At 41.4% G+C, this 19,261-nt stretch overlaps 1 protein-coding gene across 1 annotated transcript in view; it reads left to right on the forward strand.

Annotated features, from left to right (window-relative positions):
- The first annotated feature begins 8,903 nt into the window (after positions 1-8,903).
- LOC126474641 (organic cation transporter 1-like) overlaps positions 8,904-19,261 on the forward strand; it is a 128,229-nt gene continuing 117,871 nt past the window's right edge. Inside the window, exon 1 of the mRNA XM_050102120.1 lies at positions 8,904-9,104. Coding sequence (XP_049958077.1) covers positions 8,904-9,104 — 201 coding nt within the window. The remainder of the gene's footprint in view (positions 9,105-19,261) is intronic.

Consider the following 19,261-nt stretch of genomic DNA (forward strand, 5'->3'; position numbering starts at 1 on the left):
ATCTTTCATGCCTCCTTGTTCACTGTATCTCACAAAACATTTGTTTACAAGTGTAGTGCCCCCACTCCCTACCTGGCCAGCAGTGTGGGGACTCACTGCGACCGGTTGGAGTTTTCTGCCGGTGCAGGAGCATTGACCTTGGTAACCAGAGTAATTTAAGTGAGCTGCACAGTGTGTGTTGAGTTAAACCAATTCATGTCACTGGCTGCATGTGACCCATCTTCGTGGGAATTCGTGTTGGTAGTTGTGAAATTATAGTTCGCACTATTATGTTGTCCGAAGGTTGGCTGCGGCACAGCGTGTGGCATTTGATTGTTGCCAACCGCTTGCCACTGAATCGGTTGGCTGTTACCACTTACGGGTGATGGATAGCCTTGTACTGGCAGACCACAGTTCACTTCTCCATTGTAATTATCCCTGTTGTTCTGATAACCTCACTTAAATCTTTTGTTTTTCCCATTTCCATTACCGTATCCATTTCCTTTTTGTATGTACTGTGTCGGATATGGTTGCCATGCTTGTTGTGTAGTAACATTATTATTTACAGGCTGGTTTCCAAGGACAGGTTGAACTGTTTGTTTAGCTACTGCTTTATGTTGCCATGGTGCCTCTTCATAAATCAGATCAATGGAATCCAAAACCGAAAAAATGTTCTCGGTGTCGTGTTCTGGTGTGGTTACTAACTTTTCCCCTATGTGTGGTGGAAGTCGGCTCTTTAATATTTTCAATACGCCGACCTGTGATTTGGAATTGGTCCCATATCCGGTCTTATTTAAATACTCTTCGAAATAATACTTTTCGAAATAACCCCACAAGCTTCCATGCTTGCCATTAAATGGAGCCAGGTTAAAGACTTCACTTCTTAATCTCTTTTGAATGGCTTCCGACTATACTTGTCTAAGAAAGGACATTCAAATAGATCATAACTGTGACAACGTTCTGCCATTTCAGTGGCCCACAAAAGAAGTCACCTTGGGTGAAATCAGCAACAAATCTTTTGAGCCTCTGTCCATTTATGTGGAAGTACTTTGCAGAACGAACTACTGGGTTCAACTGATGTCCATCTGGTGAATACATGGGAAACTGCCTATGTCCAAGGAACCCTTCATCAGTGAAGACGGATGTTAAACATGTGGCATCATATGACATCAGCACGTTGTTAGAAATGTGCAGAGCTCTGTGTGGCAATTGTGCATGTGTTGCAAATACTGCTGTAGGTAAATTATAAATTATGAATTTTGCAATCTTCACTTGCACTTGCTATTGGTCTTGTGACATGATGTGGATAACTATTACACGCACCTGCCTTGGGCACATGTAGTTCAATGTTAGCAACCTGACCTACTTCATTTGATGACTCAGTTTTCCTTTCCTTCCTGGCCTCTTCTACGACGTCCACATATATTTTGCATTCAGATACTACCTTCTGCGCTAATATACTACTTTTGATCTAAGGTACCTGCCTCTGCTCTTTTGGTAGTATCGTCAAAATTTTCCCCTATCTCAGTTCTTTCTCTTTCGGCACATTCAGACTCTAATTCCAAGCTTTCTACTCTTAATGTCAGCTTCTCTACTGCCAATGGTAAACCATCATAGTCCTTTTGTAGCTTGTTGGCAACAGTGGTCATATACTTTATAGTTTCACACATTTGGTTTTGATTTGTTCTTATTCTATTATTCGTGTCCATGACCCCCTTTAATTCACTTTCTATGTGTTCTTTATTGTCACTAATTGAACCTACCTTTTTGTTCAAAACATAATACTTTCTTGGACGTCAGAAATAACCTCGCATTTCAATTGCTTTTTCATTTCTTTAAGATTTTCAGATAGCTCTGTGTGTAGATTTTCTGACAGATCATTGAATTTTTGTGCGACGCTGTTTCGCAAATCTTCCAACACCTATTTTTGTTCTGTTTTGAAATCTGAAAAACCTTGTGACAAATCGTTACATTTTGCGTTCACGTTACTAAGCTGTTGTGTAACTGTATTGAATTTTGTGTTCATGTTATGGAATTTAGTGTTCACAGTTGTCAGTAATTGCTGTAACAGCATGTTGATGGTAATATTAACATTGCTATCAGCTGTACTTTGCATGTTAATATTCGGATTACCGATAATCAGTGTCTATCCTACGTTGTCAAAATACATTGCTGTTTCACGTTCCTTTATTTCGATCAGCAGCGATATATCTCTTTGGAAGATGCATGACAGTCTCATTGATAGTAAACATGGCACTGTCATAGTTTGTCTGTGTATCTCTGCTGTCATTTGTTACATCTGAGCTACGTATTTCTGATTTATATCGGCCTTCTGGTAGCTGCGTGGTTGGCGCGTCGTTTTCATTTATCTCTTTGTGCAAATCACCGCCATCTCGGCCAATTGCACCTTCAGTATTATGATCAACAATGGTTAATTTTTGGTCAGCCATTTTTATCGTGCTAGCAGTTACCAAAAGAAGCTAATAAAAATCAGTAGAAAAATTTTTATGTAAATAAATCTTGCACCTGAAGCCTGTAATTTCCTGTGAAATCACGTTTCGATGAATTCCTGTCAATCTGTCGAAAAGTGTTATGACACAAATGATTGAAATTTTCGTAATAATTTACACTATACTGATGATTCAAAGTTTGGTATGATTTTCGAGTCCTTTCGATTAATAAATTTTCTACTGGGGAAACAACGAGGAAAACTGAAAGAAAGCTAACTACGACAAGAGAGACGCTACTACGCATAATCATACAAGCTAATGCCCAAATTTTCTACCTTCTCTGCATGGTCAAGCAGTTCACTTACATTTCCCGTTGGTGGGTAAACTGGTCATTTTAATTACCCACTCCTCGTTTTTATATTATGCTCCTCGTTTTCATGTTGATGCCTTTTGTTGCACTCGTATTCATGCTATAAGAAAATAGACAAAAATTAGTTTTTCTTTTACACAATAATGACAGAACTTGTGAGTATGTTCATTTAACGATTGCTATAAAAAGGTTGTTCTTGTTTAGCTATGACTTTGTCCTGTCACAGTCGCCAATCGTATTAGTCTGTTGGTTGGTTTTGTAATAATCATGCTGGAAGGCAGCCCATCAGCTAACACAAAGAGTATGCATCAGCATGAAATTTTACGTAATGAGATATAATTACTACTTGCAGTTCAGGAATTAAAGCATGGATTCTTGTTGAGACTAAATTGGTACCATGAACCGTCTTCCTCGCAGCATAAGAAAAATACAATGCAACGTACAAATACTGAAGTCACAGAAATGAATAATGTATATGATAGCTTTTGTTACTCTGTCCATGGAGATTTTTTAGAACGTCTGATTTTTCATCAAACTTGGTGCTCGACAATAAGTCAATTGTTGAACTATTACACATATATAATTAATAGAAGTCACTATTAGGTTGCACTTATATCATTAATTTTAATTAAACATAAGTACTCTCAAGTGAGATTGAAACAAAAGTTGTTACAAAAAAATTGAATATTCTCCGGACATTGCGCTTCTGATACAAAATTTTAAAGGCCTATCTTTGCAGTGGCAGTGTTCAAATTTCTTATTACTAATGAGAAAAAGAAAACATTCATAAAATTGAGAATGAGAAAAAAAAGGTATGATATTCGGAGCTAGTTGTTTAGATATTACATACCTGTTTATGGGCCTTCTAGAAGAAACCTTTAGTACCTACACAGGTGTGACAATAATGCTTCACTATGTGGTCAGCATGGATCCTTCACAGCCTGACACTAGCTGTGTAACAGCTAGGAATAGAACTCGGTGAGACAGAATCAAACTTGCCAAGTGAGTCAAGCTATGGGAAGTAGAGAGTACCCATGTTGAGACAAGTGCAGGAAGAGCTTAGCACATGGCTAGTGTGGATGGCTAATGGCTTAACACTCAGTAAGACACACAGCACGATATGCTGGGTGATATCCATGGTAGTCAAACTCTGAGTAAGTACTGGCCTACTGCTGCCTGAAGATAAACACTTCCACCAGTGGGTCTGCCTATACTGCATGTGGCATGCATGCTCCACGGCAGGTTTCTGCATTATCTCACTGCAATACCTATGGCAGGTTTCTGCATTATCCCACTGCAATACCCATACCAGCTCATCTGCTCCTATTGCAATGTCCACTGGTGGAGATACTAAATTCCTCCCCCCTGAAAAGACCACATAGGGCCAAAAATGAAAATGCTTGGGATGTAACCTCCAGAACCAGAGTGGCCCTGGAGAACCTGGCAGTGGACCAACCACCAAAGGAGGCAACGTCAATGCTGTAGAACAGCATGTAGGCTGTGGCTAGGAGGGTCGACTGATGACAGTGGAGGTGATGTCACCTCCATTGGTGAGAGGGAAGGAGGCAGAAGAGGAGGAGGAGGAGTAGGGTGGATGAAAATACATGAGTTCCATATTGGCAGGCGCAGATGCGAGATTCACTTGGAACCACTGCTGTGGGCAAGGGGAGGAAAAGAGAATGCATAGAGGAGGTGACACTGGGGGAACACACCACGGCAAGTGGGAACCCTCACCCGGAACAATGTTATGACCCAGTCTGCCACCACACAGCCCAACAGACCATGGCGCTGATGTCTCAACAAGGTGTGGGCGCAGCTGACTTGCATCGTGGGTCAGCTACTCTTTACCAACAATCGCAACCACAACAACTGCCAACCTCTGTGGCCCACCACAACACCCGGTAGCTACCCCAGCCACCAGTTAACGATGTCAAAGTTAGCGTAAGGAGGGGTATGCGTGAAGCGTTCAGTGAATTCGAAAGTAAAATTCTATGTACCGACTTAACAGAAAATCCTAGGAAGTTCTGGTCTTACGTTAAATCAGTAAGTGGCTCGAAACAGCATATCCAGACACTCCGGGATGATGATGGCATTGAAACAGAGGATGACACGCGTAAAGCTGAAATACTGAACACCTTTTTCCAAAGCTGTTTCACAGAGGAAGACCGCACTGCAGTTCCTTCTCTAAATTCTCGCACAAACGAAAAAATGGCTGACATCGAAATAAGTGTCCAAGGAATAGAAAAGCAACTGGAATCACTCAACAGAGGAAAGTCCACTGGACCTGACGGGATACCAATTCGTTTCTACACAGAGTACGCGAAAGAACTTGCCCCCTTTCTGACAGCCGTGTACCGCAAGTCTCTAGAGGAACGGATGGTTCCAAATGATTGGAAAAGAGCACAGGTAGTCCCAATCTTCAAGAAGGGTCGTCGAGCAGATGCGCAAAACTATATACCTATATCTCTGACGCCGATCTGTTGTAGAATTTTAGAACATGTTTTTTGCTCGAGTATCATGTCGTTTTTGGAAACCCAGAATCTACTCTGTAGGAATCAACATGGATTCCGGAAACAGCGATCGTGTGAGACCCAACTCGCTTTATTTGTTCATGAGACCCAGAAAATATTAGATACAGGCTCCCAGGTAGATGCTATTTTCCTTGACTTCCGGAAGGCGTTCGATACAGTTCCGCACTGTCGCCTGATAAACAAAGTAAGGGCCTACGGAATATCAGACCAGCTGTGTGGCTGGATTGAAGAGTTTTTAGCAAACAGAACACAGCATGTTGTTATCAATGGAGAGACGTCTACAGACGTTAAAGTAACGTCTGGCGTGCCACAGGGGCGTGTTATGGGACCATTGCTTTTCACAATATATACAGGGTGTTACAAAAAGGTACGGCCAAACTTTCAGGAAACATTCCTCACACACAAAGAAAGAAAAGATGTTGTGTGGACATGTGTCCGAAAACGCTTAATTTCCATGTTAGAGCTCATTTTAGTTTGGTCAGTATGTACTGCACTTCCTCGATTCACCGCCAGTTGGCCCAATTGAAGGAAGATAATGTTGACTTCGGTGCTTGTGTTGACACGCGACTCATTGCTCTACAGTACTAGAATCAAGTACATCAGTACGTAGCATCAACAGGTTAGTGTTCATCACGAACGTAGTTTTGCAGTCAGTGCAATGTTTACAAATGCGGTTTTGGCAGATGCCCATTTGATGTATGGATTAGCACGGGGCAATAGCCGTGGCGCGCTACGTTTGTATCGAGACAGATTTCCAGAACGAAGGTGTCCCGACAGGAAGACGTTCGAAGCAGTTGATCTGCGTCTTAGGGAGCACGGAACATTCCAGCCTATGACTCGCGACTGGGGAAGACCTGGAACGACGAGGACACCTGCAATGGACGAGGCAATAATTTGTGCAGTTGACGATAACCCTAATGTCAGCGTCAGAGAAGTTGCTGCTGTACAAGGTAACGTTGACCACGTCACTGTATGGAGAGTGCTACGGGAGAACCAGTTGTTTCCGTACCATGTACAGCGTGTGCAGGCACTATCAGCAGCTGATTGGCCTCCACGGGTACACTTCTGCGAATGGTTCATCCAACAATGTGTCAATCCTCATTTCAGTGCAAATGTTCTCTTTACGGCTGAGGCTTCATTCCAACGTGATCAAACTGTAAATTTTCACAATCAACATGTATGGGCTGACGAGAATCCGCACGCAATTGTGCAATCACGTCATCAACACAGATTTTCTGTGAACGTTTGGGCAGGCATTGTTGGTGATGTCTTGATTGGGCCCCATGTTCTTCCAGCTACGCTCAATGGAGTACGTTATCATGATTTCATACGGGATACTCTACCTGTGCTGGTAGAACATGTGCCTTTACAACATGTGTCTTTACAAGTACGACACAACATGTGGTTCATGCACGATGGAGCTCCTGCACATTTCAGTCGAAGTGTTGGTACGCTTGTCAACAATAGATTCGGTGACCGATTGATTGGTAGAGGTGGACCAATTCCACGGCCTCCACGCTCTCCTGACCTCAACCCTCTTGACTTTCATTTATGGGGGCATTTGAAAGCTCTTGTCTACGCAACCCCCGTACCAAATGTAGAGACTCTTCGTGCTCGTATTGTGGACGGCTGTGATACAATACGCCATTCTCCAGGGCTGCATCAGCGCATCAGGGATTCCATGCGACGGAGGGTGGATGCATGTATCCTTGCTAACGGAGGACATTTTGAACATTTCCTGTAACAAAGTGTTTGAAGTCACGCTGGTACGTTCTGTTGCTGTGTGTTTCCATTCCATGATTAATGTGATTTGAAGAGAAGTAATAAAATGAGCTCTAACATGGAAAGTAAGCGTTTCCGGACACATGTCCACATAACATATTTTCTTTCTTTGTGTGTGAGGAATGTTTCCTGAAAGTTTGGCCGCACCTTTTTGTAACACCCTGTATAAATGACCTAGTAGATAGTGTCGGAAGTTCCATGCGGCTTTTCGCGGATGATGCTGTAGTATACAGAGAAGTTGCAGCATTAGAAAACTGTAGCGAAATGCAGGAAGATCTGCAGCGGATGGGCACTTGGTGCAGGGAGTGGCAACTGACCCTTAACATAGACAAATGTAATGTATTGCGAATACATAGAAAGAAGGATCCTTTATTGTATGATTATATGATAGCGGAACAAACACTGGTAGCAGTTACTTCTGTAAAATATCTGGGAGTATGCGTGCGGAACGATTTGAAGTGGAATGATCATATAAAGTTAATTGTCGGTAAGGCGGGTGCCAGGTTAAGATTCATTGGGAGAATCCTTAGAAAATGTAGTCCATCAACAAAGGAGGTGGCTTACAAAACACTCGTTCGACCTACACTTGAGTATTGCTCAACAATGTGGGATCCGTACCAGATCGGGCTGACGGAGGAGATAGAGAAGATCCAAAGAAGAGCGGCGCGTTTCGTCACAAGGTTATTTGGTAACCGTGATAGCGTTACGGAGATGTTTAATAAACTCAAGTGGCAGACTCTGCAAGAGAGGCGCTCTGCATCGCGGTGTAGCTTGCTCGCCAGGTTTCGAGAGGAGATCACGAATGTAAAATTAGAGAGATTAGAGCGCGCACGGAGGCTTTCAGACAGTCGCTCTTCCCGCGAACCATACGCGACTGGAACAGGAAAGGGAGGTAATGACAGTGGCACGTAAAGTGCCCTCCGCCACACACCGTTGGGTGGCTTGCGTAGTATAAATGTAGATGTAGATGTAGTTAACAGACTGGGAGGAAACTGTAGCCCTGGGAGGACACTGAAGCAGTCCATGAAGAGCTGTGGCATGTGGCTCAGGATGCAGCAAATCCAGGAGACTGAACTGCTGGCACCCATGTAAATGTTCCCATGGATGGCATCCAATGACTGGTATTGCCCAGTATGTAGGCAGAAAACTCGATAATGCATTGTCATGGGAAGTGACAGACAAGGACTTCATCATTTGGCTCTAAAATGTACCCATGAAGCACTCCACTCCCAGATTAGAAGCTGGGTGAAACAGAGTGGCAGTCAGATCCTGGATACCAAATGCAAAAGTCCTGAAACTCTCAATACACTAATTGCTGACCGTTGTCAGATACCACGGTCCTGGAAGATACCTCAGTGGCAAAAATAACCAACAGTTCATGAACCTTGGCAGTAAAAATGAAATGACTGTATGGCATTGTTGCCGGGATGTCCCATTAAGGTTCGGTCACCAAGTGCAAGTCTTATTTCAGTCAGCACCATATTGGGCGACTTGTGGCCGATGATGAGGATGAAATGATGATGAGGACAACACAACACGCAGTCCACGAGTGGACATATTCTCCAACCCATTCGGGAATCGAATCCGGGCCCAGTGCATAGTGCATGTGAGGCAAGCATGTCACCACCCAACTAAGCAGACAGACACCTTGGCAGTCATCAACATGGAGGAAAGCTTGGCTATGTACAAGAAACTTGACAATGGTTTAACCACCAACAAACAACACGCAGCCCAAAACAGGGCCAGCGAAATCGACATGCCCCCTGTCCGAATGGTACTCTGGGACTCATCATGGCAGTGCAGCCTGGTTTTGTGCAAAAGCTCTACAAGAAGGCCTCTGATTTTCAATGTCATGCTCGATCATCGACCAGTAAGAGTGACTTTGTGTCAATGTCTTCATATGACACATACCTCAGTGTGACATACATGGCAACTGGAATATGCGAGAATGAAACACTGGGAACTGACCCCACAACAGCATGCACCTTCATGGTAAGTATGAGAATCCCATCGGCAACAATCCAATCACGTTGGAGGAAACTGTATGCCATGCCTGAAACACACTGAAAAAGACGTGCTCCAGCCAACTCAACTTGGGCGTGGGAATGATATACTGCAAAAGCAGGTCAGCAGCCATGGCACTTGTGACTTCACATGACTTCAAAGTCTGACGCGGTTTGCTGCAAGGGATCATGTAATGAAAACACAAGAGCCTCCTGCCGATCGAACTCCAGATGAGGGCCCACGAGATGCCACAATAGGCATCACCATTGACGTGCTGGGCTGTGGAGTGGGTAACGAATGTCATAATAATAGCGACTTAGAAAAGGTTGAAAAGCCCATTGACAATTTGCAGACCAGACAATCAATGATGAATCATATTATTTTTTCTTTCTTCATTCTTTTCCTTTTATACATGTAAGCTATATATACATAAAGCCAAAGGTAAATTAACATGTTGCTTTGTGGCAGAGATAATGTTTTGATATAAAAAAGAGAAGAGATACGCTCTTCAATTGATTAATTTCTGTATCTTCACCTGTTTGTTTCTATAAGTGGTAGTGGGTAGACGTATGATGAGATCCGTCATACTAGTATTGTTTACACAGGTGTATTTCAAGCGTACATTAGAAGTGTTAGAAAAAGTTATTATGAAAGTAAAGTTTTATTCATACATTCACATCAACCGCACGTGTCTGTTCATAATTTCGCCTGCACCGAGAATCCTGCAACCGGAGTTTCGGAGCAGACAATAGGAACTATCGCAAGCAGTGGAGGAGCAATCCTGCATTGGCATTGTTATAATCAGGACTACACACAGTGGAATTAATGTGAAGAAATACGTAACTTAAATAATGAATATTGATCTTAAATGTATTGACATTGAAGGTCTGTTGATATTAGTACCAGTTAAAGTTCACCCAGGATATGTGTACCATCCAATATTTTTCAGTTATTCTTTTGAATTAATTTTTTAAATTATTCAGCCAGCGATTATTTATTTACTTATTTATCCGCCTATCTACATGCCACTGTTCAATGGTGACCGATTAAAGGACAGCGACGAGCAAAATATGAACAAACTTTTCAATTGTCGAAAAAAAGTTTTTTTGAGATAAATGATTCATTTTTATTTTTACCAGAATCAAATGAAACTTTTGTTGTACTTGTTACATGTTCATGAGATGGGGACTAAGAAAAACACTGAAGTAGCAAATTAAAATTAAATTCTGCCTACAAATGAGATGCGTCAGGAGTACTGATTTCAGCAGTAAAGGTAGGAAGCTGCTATGATATATGCTTATGTGGCTTCACTTGGTGCCATCTCTCTGGCAGTAGATAATCTCTTATCCTTCCAAATAATATCCTTTATGGAAAGTGCGTTTCTAAAGAAAACATGACAATTTGTATAAAGTCATTATTAAGGTGCAAGATAAGTCATTGAATTCCATAAGACTGTGTCAGGCTATAATCAGGTTTATTAGTGAATACACAGAAATATCTACTTTAATTGAAAAGTACTGATACAGACAAAATTTCATGTTTGAAAAATTTTGTTCATTATTTTGTTATAAACTTTTCACAGTGGACTCAGGGGAAATGGTCATTATTGAAAATGCATTAGAAAATGCAGTATGCCAAGATGTCGGAAATCTGAGCTTGGCAACAGTTGAAGGTAACACGCCAACTGGTGAACTGGCCGACGGCAACCAAAACAAGGAAGCTGGCGTCCCACTATCAAAAAATGATGACACTAGTAATATAACTAAACATGATGTCACTTTTGTGATGCTCGATGAGACAATTTCTCAGGTCTCACCTGGAAACAATTTTCCAAATAGTGAAACTCAAACATGCGACAGTGAGAATTCCTTTGATTATTTGCTCATGACCTCGTGAATGAAAGAACAGGAAACAGTTCGTAAAATCAATGTAAGTACTAGTGAGACACACAATTTGACACAACTCATGCGACTAATAACACAACAGTTTAAAGAGCAGTTCACAAAACATCCGGAAAATATAGGACAACAGTTTACACAACAGTTCACAAAACTTCAGGAAAATGTAGAACAACAGCTTACACAGCAAAATCAAGCATTTAATGATTTCAAGAATAGTATAAGTCAACAGTTCAGTGAGGTGAGGAAACTATATGCACTGAATTATCCGACGAACTATCCGGGAAGTTGACAGAGCTAGGTTGATTGGTTGGTTGATTTGGGGGAGGGGACGAAACAGCGAGGTCATCGGTGCCAATGGGTTTGGGAAGGATGGGGAAGGAAGTCGGCCGTGCCCTTCCAAAAGAACCTAAATCGATTTAGGATGTAAAGGGAAACCTAAATCAGGAAGGCCGGACGCGGGTTGAACCGTCGTCCTTCCGAATGCGAGTCCAGTATGCTAACCACTGCGACAGAGCTTGGTAAACAACTAAAACAAGAAATAATTACCGACATATCCCGAAAATATAAATACATTAACGGAAAAAATATCATCCATAGACGATAAACAAAAACAACTTGCAGGTGAGTTACAAAACTTTATTGAAGCATATTCTCACATTCAGGAGACGCAATCCCAAGTGGATGCGTCGGTAAAAAAATGTGACGAATGCAGTCAACGAGCTGCACGATGTATGCAAAAACTTACCTGCAGAAGTACAAAAGTTAAGTCTAAGAGTAGACTAGTTACGTTTAGAGTCAGAATTAGGCAAAAAACAGAGAGATAAGATATGTGCAGATGTAAAGGAAATAACTGAAGAAGCTGAAGCCGGGATGCTGTATAAGGACAGCACTCTTGCTGAAGAGGTAGCGTTAGAGTGCAAAATTTATGTAGATACAATAGCAGAAGCTCTAAAAGAGAAACAAAATCAACTTCTAGCTAAAATAGGTCAAGGTTTAAAGGAAGCAGAGGAGAGGATACGAGGCAGTATTGCTAAAACTACTGACATTCAAAAACAAGATTTGACAGAAAACAAACCCATGCTTTTAGAGAAGTTAGGTACTTTCACTGGTTACCCACAATATGTGGCTAGCCTATCGAAGGGAAATTATGAAGGTTGCAGAATGCAACAACACTTGCCGGCAGCTGTGTCTGTCGAGCAAGCACAATTGCCATGCGCTACACCACAAGTGAACACAAGCACGCCTGTCAGTGACAGAGCAGTGTGTTTGTCAGCATTACTTGCAGACGAGTGATTACTTAGGCACCGACAATTTCCGGTATTTACTCTGAAGGGAAAAGAACAAACCCCGTAGTCTTTATCAGAGTATTTTTAAATGTTTTACCTCGTTCCTGGACCGAAGCCCAGAAAATTAGATTTGTTGTTGGATACCCACAGGGTGATGTTCTGCTACGGGCTGTGGATATGGTGGAACATTCCCACTACTACCAACAGTCTGAGAGAACCTTTCTGGATGAACATTGGCCTGAGGCCATACAAGAGAGGCTCAGACATGAAGTATTCAACCCAGTTCCATTCAATAGCAAACATGGAGCTTAAGGGGCTATTTTGAAAAATATTTGAATAAAATCAGATACTGGATGAGCCCTGTATCTCAAGTAGACGTGCTGAAAATTTTGAAGAGTCATCTTCCTGCTCACATTAAGGAAAAACTCATTACCATTCCAGATCATGGAACCAAATACTTTGTATCTGTACTGGGCCCAATAGATTTAATGTACAAGGACACACCTGTACAATCCAAGCCTGTTAATACGCAGATATTACCACAGATATTTACGGACCAACAAGTGAACGACGGATTCTTAGTACAACACGGATGGCAACATTACCCGACAGATACCTATGGTAACGGTAATGGTAATCACAATGGCAATGGAGAATGCTGTAAATTCAAATGCGGATATAAAAGAAATGGGCAAAAATTCAACAATAACAACTAAAATGGGCAAGCATTGTATAGCCAGTCTGTACAATATGTGCAGACACAAGCTACCAGCAATAATCAGCTGATTGATTGGCAAACACAAAACAGTACCAGGCAGCTGAATAATCCACGGACAGTGGGATTCAGCCACAAAGTAATGCACTCTTGTCGAATAACGTGCAAGGGCAAAGAAAATTTGAGTCGAGAGCATCACAGGATACTAATTGGCGTAATCAAACACCAAAAGTCCATAGAGTGGAGGTTATGCCTGAGCCAGAGACTGATGCCACTGCGACGCCGGAAAACTTGAACCAGTCATAATGGGCCCCCATTCTGAGACCTTGGAGAAGAGTGGGGGCATGAGCTTCATCAACACTTGCTTTATCAGATACGATCAAGGTAGTGATGTGAAAGATGATATGTATCAAAGTAATGAGGTTACACATAAAAACTTGACAGAGAGCAAGGTACAAGCTACTATTAAAGCCGAAATATTTGATCTTGATGTACCCATTGCGCTACAACTAATTTGATATCACAGGTTTTCTTTCAAGAACTGAAGAAACGTGGGCGTATATTCATACTGACAGTGCAAAATTGCAAGGTACAAACTGCCACTGGTCAGAAATTGAAAGGAATCAAAATACAAGCCTTAATTCCCATAGAATTAGGACAGTTTTCTGTATGATGCAATTTTTTGATAGAGGAGAAATTAATAGCTGATTGTTTAATAAGTATGGATACATTTAGGAATACCAAGTACAAATTGGTATAGGAAAGTGCCAATGTCATTTAATTGTAAATAACCAATTATTTGTAATAGATCTAATCAGGGGAAGTACTAATAGACATAAAACTGAAGTTACTCGCAATTTTGAGGTTCAGTTGGTAAATCCCTTAGTTATGTTTGTCAACATATACAATAACGAACAGTCGACAGCAGAAGAAGTAAACGTCAACACAAAAAGCACAAAGGTAGATGAATCAAAGTGTGGTCTGAAGAACAACAAGCGGAACTTAAGAAACTGCTTATATACATGTATTTGAAAAAAAGACGAGGTATCATTAAGGATTTTGTGCATAAAATCCTCATGAATTTTTTGTTCTACTTCATACCCTGTACCATGGACCGAGAGGGAAGCAGTAAGAAAAGAGATTAACAGGATGCTTGACTGAGGCATAACACAACCATCATTTTCCCCTTATTGTAGTCCTGTTTTGGCGGTGAGTAAGCCAGATAGCAAGGTTCAGTTGGTCTTCGACACACGTAACATTAACAGGATTATTATTCCAGTCCAAACACATCCTGACAATTTAGAGGAATAGCTTATGAAATCCCATGATGCTAAATTTCTTACTATAATCGACCTCCTGCCTTCATGTTGGCAAATAAAGGTACATGAAGAATGTCGGAAGTATACCGCTTTTGTATGTGGGGGCAAGAGCTTCAAATTTCAGGTATTACCGCATGGATTAAATGTAAGTGCAGGTGTATTTGTTTCTGCACTGGACAAAGTGCTAGGGCCCGAACTTTTGAATGATGCACCAGTGTACGTGGATGACTTTTTAGTCACTACACCCACTTGGGTAGAACATTTAAGATTAATTGAACAAGTATTGAGCCGCTTTTCCGAATATGGAGTAACAACTAATCTCAAGAAATCTAATTTCGGACAAGAAAAGGTAAAATTTTTAGGAGACACAATCTCTTTGAAAGGCATACTGCCAGATCCTAAAAGACTTGAAGCCATTAGGAACTGCCGTGTTCCTCAAAACAAGAGGCAATTAAAGGCATACTTAGCCCTAGCCGCATTTTCCAGGAAATTCATCCCTATCCAACTTACGAACATTGATGCTTTACTCAACCTTCTCCGGAAATAGAAACCTTGGTTATGGAATGAACAGTGTCTGACTGATTTCGAGAACATCAAGCAAGCCTTATTAAATACTAATGTATTATCTCAACCAGACATGAAGAAGGATTTTTGTTTATGTATCGATGCGCCTTCTCAAGGTCTGGGTGCATGCCCTTTTCAAATGGTAGAAGAAGAGGGAAATCTTATCCCTAAAGTAATTAGCTTTGCCAGCTGCACCTTATTTGAAGCTGAACGTTCATATTCTGTTATGGAGTTGCAGGGTGTGGCTGTAATTTGGTCCTGTAAAAATTTTGAACATTTCCTTTGGAGCAAACACACAAAAGTATACCGTGACCATCAGCCCCTATAAGTTTTGTTAACTTGTAAATTGCTACACTTTTGGATAGCTAGATGGTGTATGTATCTTCAAGAATTCAATTTTGAAGTAGTATACATAAAAGGAAACCAAAACATAATAGCTTATGCTCTTCCTCGATTACCACAAGGCTTAGAGGAATTCAAAGATATTTCAGAGCAGGAAGGTGAACTAAGAGCTATGTTGATGGAAGACAAAACACTCTGACCATAATATATCTCCGACCATACTCTATCTCTGACCATACATGGAGCAATTACAGCATGAAGACAAAAGATAGAGTAACATGAGAGTGAAACTTACAAAAAACAGTGGTGAAAAGTTGAAAAGGTTATTCGCTATTCACAAAGGTGTTCTGTTCCATAGTAACCATACTGAACAAGAACAATGGTGCATATGTTTGCCAGAGGAATATGTGGATGATTTTATCTTATATACACACAATACTTGGAGCATTATGGCACTGTAAAATGCGCTGACAAAATAGATAAATCTCATTATTTCCCCAAACTTAGAAGAAGAGTACTACAGATGGTAAGAAAGTGTATTGTCTCCAGAAGCAAAACATTCTCACATCTTCAAACAGACAGAACTACATCCCATTGTGGCTAAAACACCCCTAGAAAAAGTGTGGTTAGATGTGGCTGGACCCTATCCCAGACGTAAAAGGGGAGTAAAATATATAATAGGTCTGTATGGTTTTTTCATCAAATACATGAAACTGTTTGCGGCACAGAACATTTACAGCCAGTTCAATTATAAGAGAAATCAAAGAGGATTATTTTGTAAGAGTAGGAAAACCAGAAGGCTTGTTAATAGATATGCCTCATATTTTGTCAGATGTAAATGGAAAGAATTTGTAGATTCCAACCAAATTTCATCCCAAAGCATCCTCCATAGCAAAGTGTTTAAGGAATTCAGCAGGTTTGTGAATACCTATATACCTCATAAACATACCAAGTGGATTGAATATGTCACTCCCTTCTTACAAATTGTTAAGAACCTGCCCCATACATCAACTTGACTTACACCAAATGAGCTGATATTCAATTACAAACAAGTAGATGAGAAGAAAAAATCTTTGCCCAAAAAACCGATACTTGAATTATCATTGGATGATAAAATACGACAAGCAGTAATCAACTTTGAAACCTGGCCTAAATATAGGAAAGGAATTTATGTCATAAAGATGAAACGTACAACACAATTTTATATAGGACAAAAGGTGTTACTCAGAACACATCGCAAATTTACAAAAATTGGAAAACTGAATCATAAGTTGCAATTACTATACACTGGACCATACATAATTGTTAAAATGTGCTACCTGGGGGCATACAGATTGTCACACAAGAACACAGGTAGATACAATGGCATTTACCCACACAAAGACCTGAGAATGTTTATGTATTGAAGATGGGCTGTAAAACCCCTAAGTTACATATATATATATATACAGGGTGATTCAAAAAGAATACCACAACTTTAGGAATTTAAAACTCTGCAATGACAAAAGGCAGAGCTAAGCACTATCTGTCAGGGAATTAAGGGAGCTATAAAGTTTCATTTAGTTGTGCATTTGTTCGCTTGAGGCGCTGTTGACTAGGTGTCAGCGTCAGTTGATGCTAAGATGGCGACCGCTCAAATGGCTCAAAAATGGCTCTAATCACTATGGGACTTAACTTCTGAGGTCATCAGTCCCCTAGAACATAGAACTACTTAAACCTAACTAACCTAAGGACATCACCGACATCCATGCCCGAGGCAGGATTCGAACCTGCGACCGTAGCAGTCACGCGGTTCCGGACTGAAGCGCCTAGAACCGCTCGGCCACCACGGCCGGCGCGACCGCTCAACAGAAAGCTTTTTGTGTTATTGAATACGGCAGAAGTGAATCGACGACAGTTGTTCAGCGTGCATTTCGAACGAAGTACGGTGTTAAACCTCCTGATAGGTGGTGTATTAAACGTTGGTATAAACAGTTTACAGAGAATGGGTGTTTGTGCAAAGGGAAAAGTTCTGGACGGCCGAGAACGAGTGATAAAAATGTAGCACGCATCCAGCAAGCATTTGTTCGCAGCCCAGGAAAATCGACTCGCAGAGCTAGCAGAGAGCTGCAGATTCCCCAATAAACTGTATGGAGAGTCCTACGAAAAAGGTTAGTTATGAAACCTTATCGTCTGAAATTGGTTCAAGCACTGTCTGCAGCTGATAAGATTAAAAGAATCGATTTCTGTGATTTTATCCTTGCTCAAATGGAAACAGATGAATCTTTCATTTCAAAGATTGTGTTTAGTGATGAAGGAATTTTCCACACTAACGGGAAAGTCAATCGTCACAGTGTCTGTATATGGGGCACTGAGAATCCGCGGGAAACAACTCAGTATGAACGTGACTCGCCTACGGTGAACGTTTTCTGTGCCATTTCAGCCAATAAAGGTTTTGGTCCCTTTTTCTTCGAAGGTGCTACTGTAACTGGACTACAGTATCTGGAGATGTTAGAGAATTGGCTGTTCCCTCAGCTCTAACAAGAAGCACAACAATTCATATTTCAGCAGGATGGAGCGCCACCACATTGGCACTTATCTGTCCGTAACTACCTGAACGTCAACTACCCGAGGCGATGGATCGGCCGCCAGGCAGCCCGTGACAGAGCACTTCATCACTGGCCTCCAAGAAGCCCTGATCTTACCCCCTTCGATTTTTTCTTATGGGGGTACGTTAAGGATATGGTGTTTCGGCCACCTCTCCCAGCCACCAATGATGATTTGAAACGAGAAATAACAGCAGCTATCCAAACTGTTACGCCTGATATGCTACAGAGAGTGTGGAACGAGTTGGAGTATCGGGTTGATATTGCTCGAGTATCTGGAGGGGGTCATATTGAACATCTCTGAACTTGTTTTTGAGTGAAAAAAAAACCTTTTTAAATACTCTTTGTAATGATGTATAACAGAAGGTTATATTATGTTTCTTTCATTAAATACACATTTTTAAAGTTGTGGTATTCTTTTTGAATCACCCTGTATATTAGATTTAGGATGCTGGAAAGTCACATTGCAGAATTTATGTTGTTAGTTGATAAGGAAAATTTTTGTTTATATTTTTTCTTATATATCAGTGTGTAAACGATAAGATGAGTGGTTGTAACAAGGGAGAATTTTATGTGTCTAGAGACGACAATATCTTAATTACAACCCTTTGCCGTGCATGTAGCTCAATTGTAAACAAATAAACGAATTTGTGAAACACAAGGTAGTGTGCAATGCAATACGCAACTCACCGTAACATTAGTGTATCAGAGCAACGCAGCACATGCGCATTGGGGAGCAAACTAGTGAATAAATGGCAAGCTCGTGTGCGCCAGACAGGCAGAGCTGTGAGTGCTGGAGTGCCCAAAACAAACAAACCTGATGAGATGCAGCCTGCACTAGCATTTGTAAAGCCTATTGCATAAACTGGGACTTAGAAAATCAAGAGAGAATCTGTGCTACAGCTACCTATTAGGTGCTGGCAGGTTTATTGGGGAATGACAGCTCATTCTTCATGGATGCTGCACTGAGGAGAGATATCGATGTTGGTCGGTGAGGCCTGGCACGAAATGAGCTTTCGAAACCTCCCGAAGGCGTTCTGTAGGATTCTTGTCAGTACTCTGTACAGGCCAGTCCACTACAGGGGTGTTATTGTCGTGTGACCACTCCGCCACAGGCCGTGCATTATGAACAGGTCATACTGAAAGATGCATTCGCCATCCCCGAATTGCTCTTCTACAGTAGGAAGCAAGAAGGTGCTGAAAACTTCAATGTAGAGCTATGCTGTGATAGTGCCATGCAAAACAACAAGGAGTGCAAGATCCCTCCATGAAAACAACGACCACACCATAACAACACCGCCTCCGAACTTTAGTGTTGGCACTACATACGCTGGCAGATGACGTTCACCGGGCATTTGCCATACCCACATCCTGTCTTCCGATCGCCACGTTGTGATTCGTCACTCCACACAACGTTTTTCCATCCACTGTTC

This window comes from Schistocerca serialis, chromosome 4, assembly GCF_023864345.2.
Source record: "Schistocerca serialis cubense isolate TAMUIC-IGC-003099 chromosome 4, iqSchSeri2.2, whole genome shotgun sequence".
Classification (NCBI taxonomy): Eukaryota; Metazoa; Arthropoda; class Insecta; order Orthoptera; family Acrididae; genus Schistocerca; species Schistocerca serialis.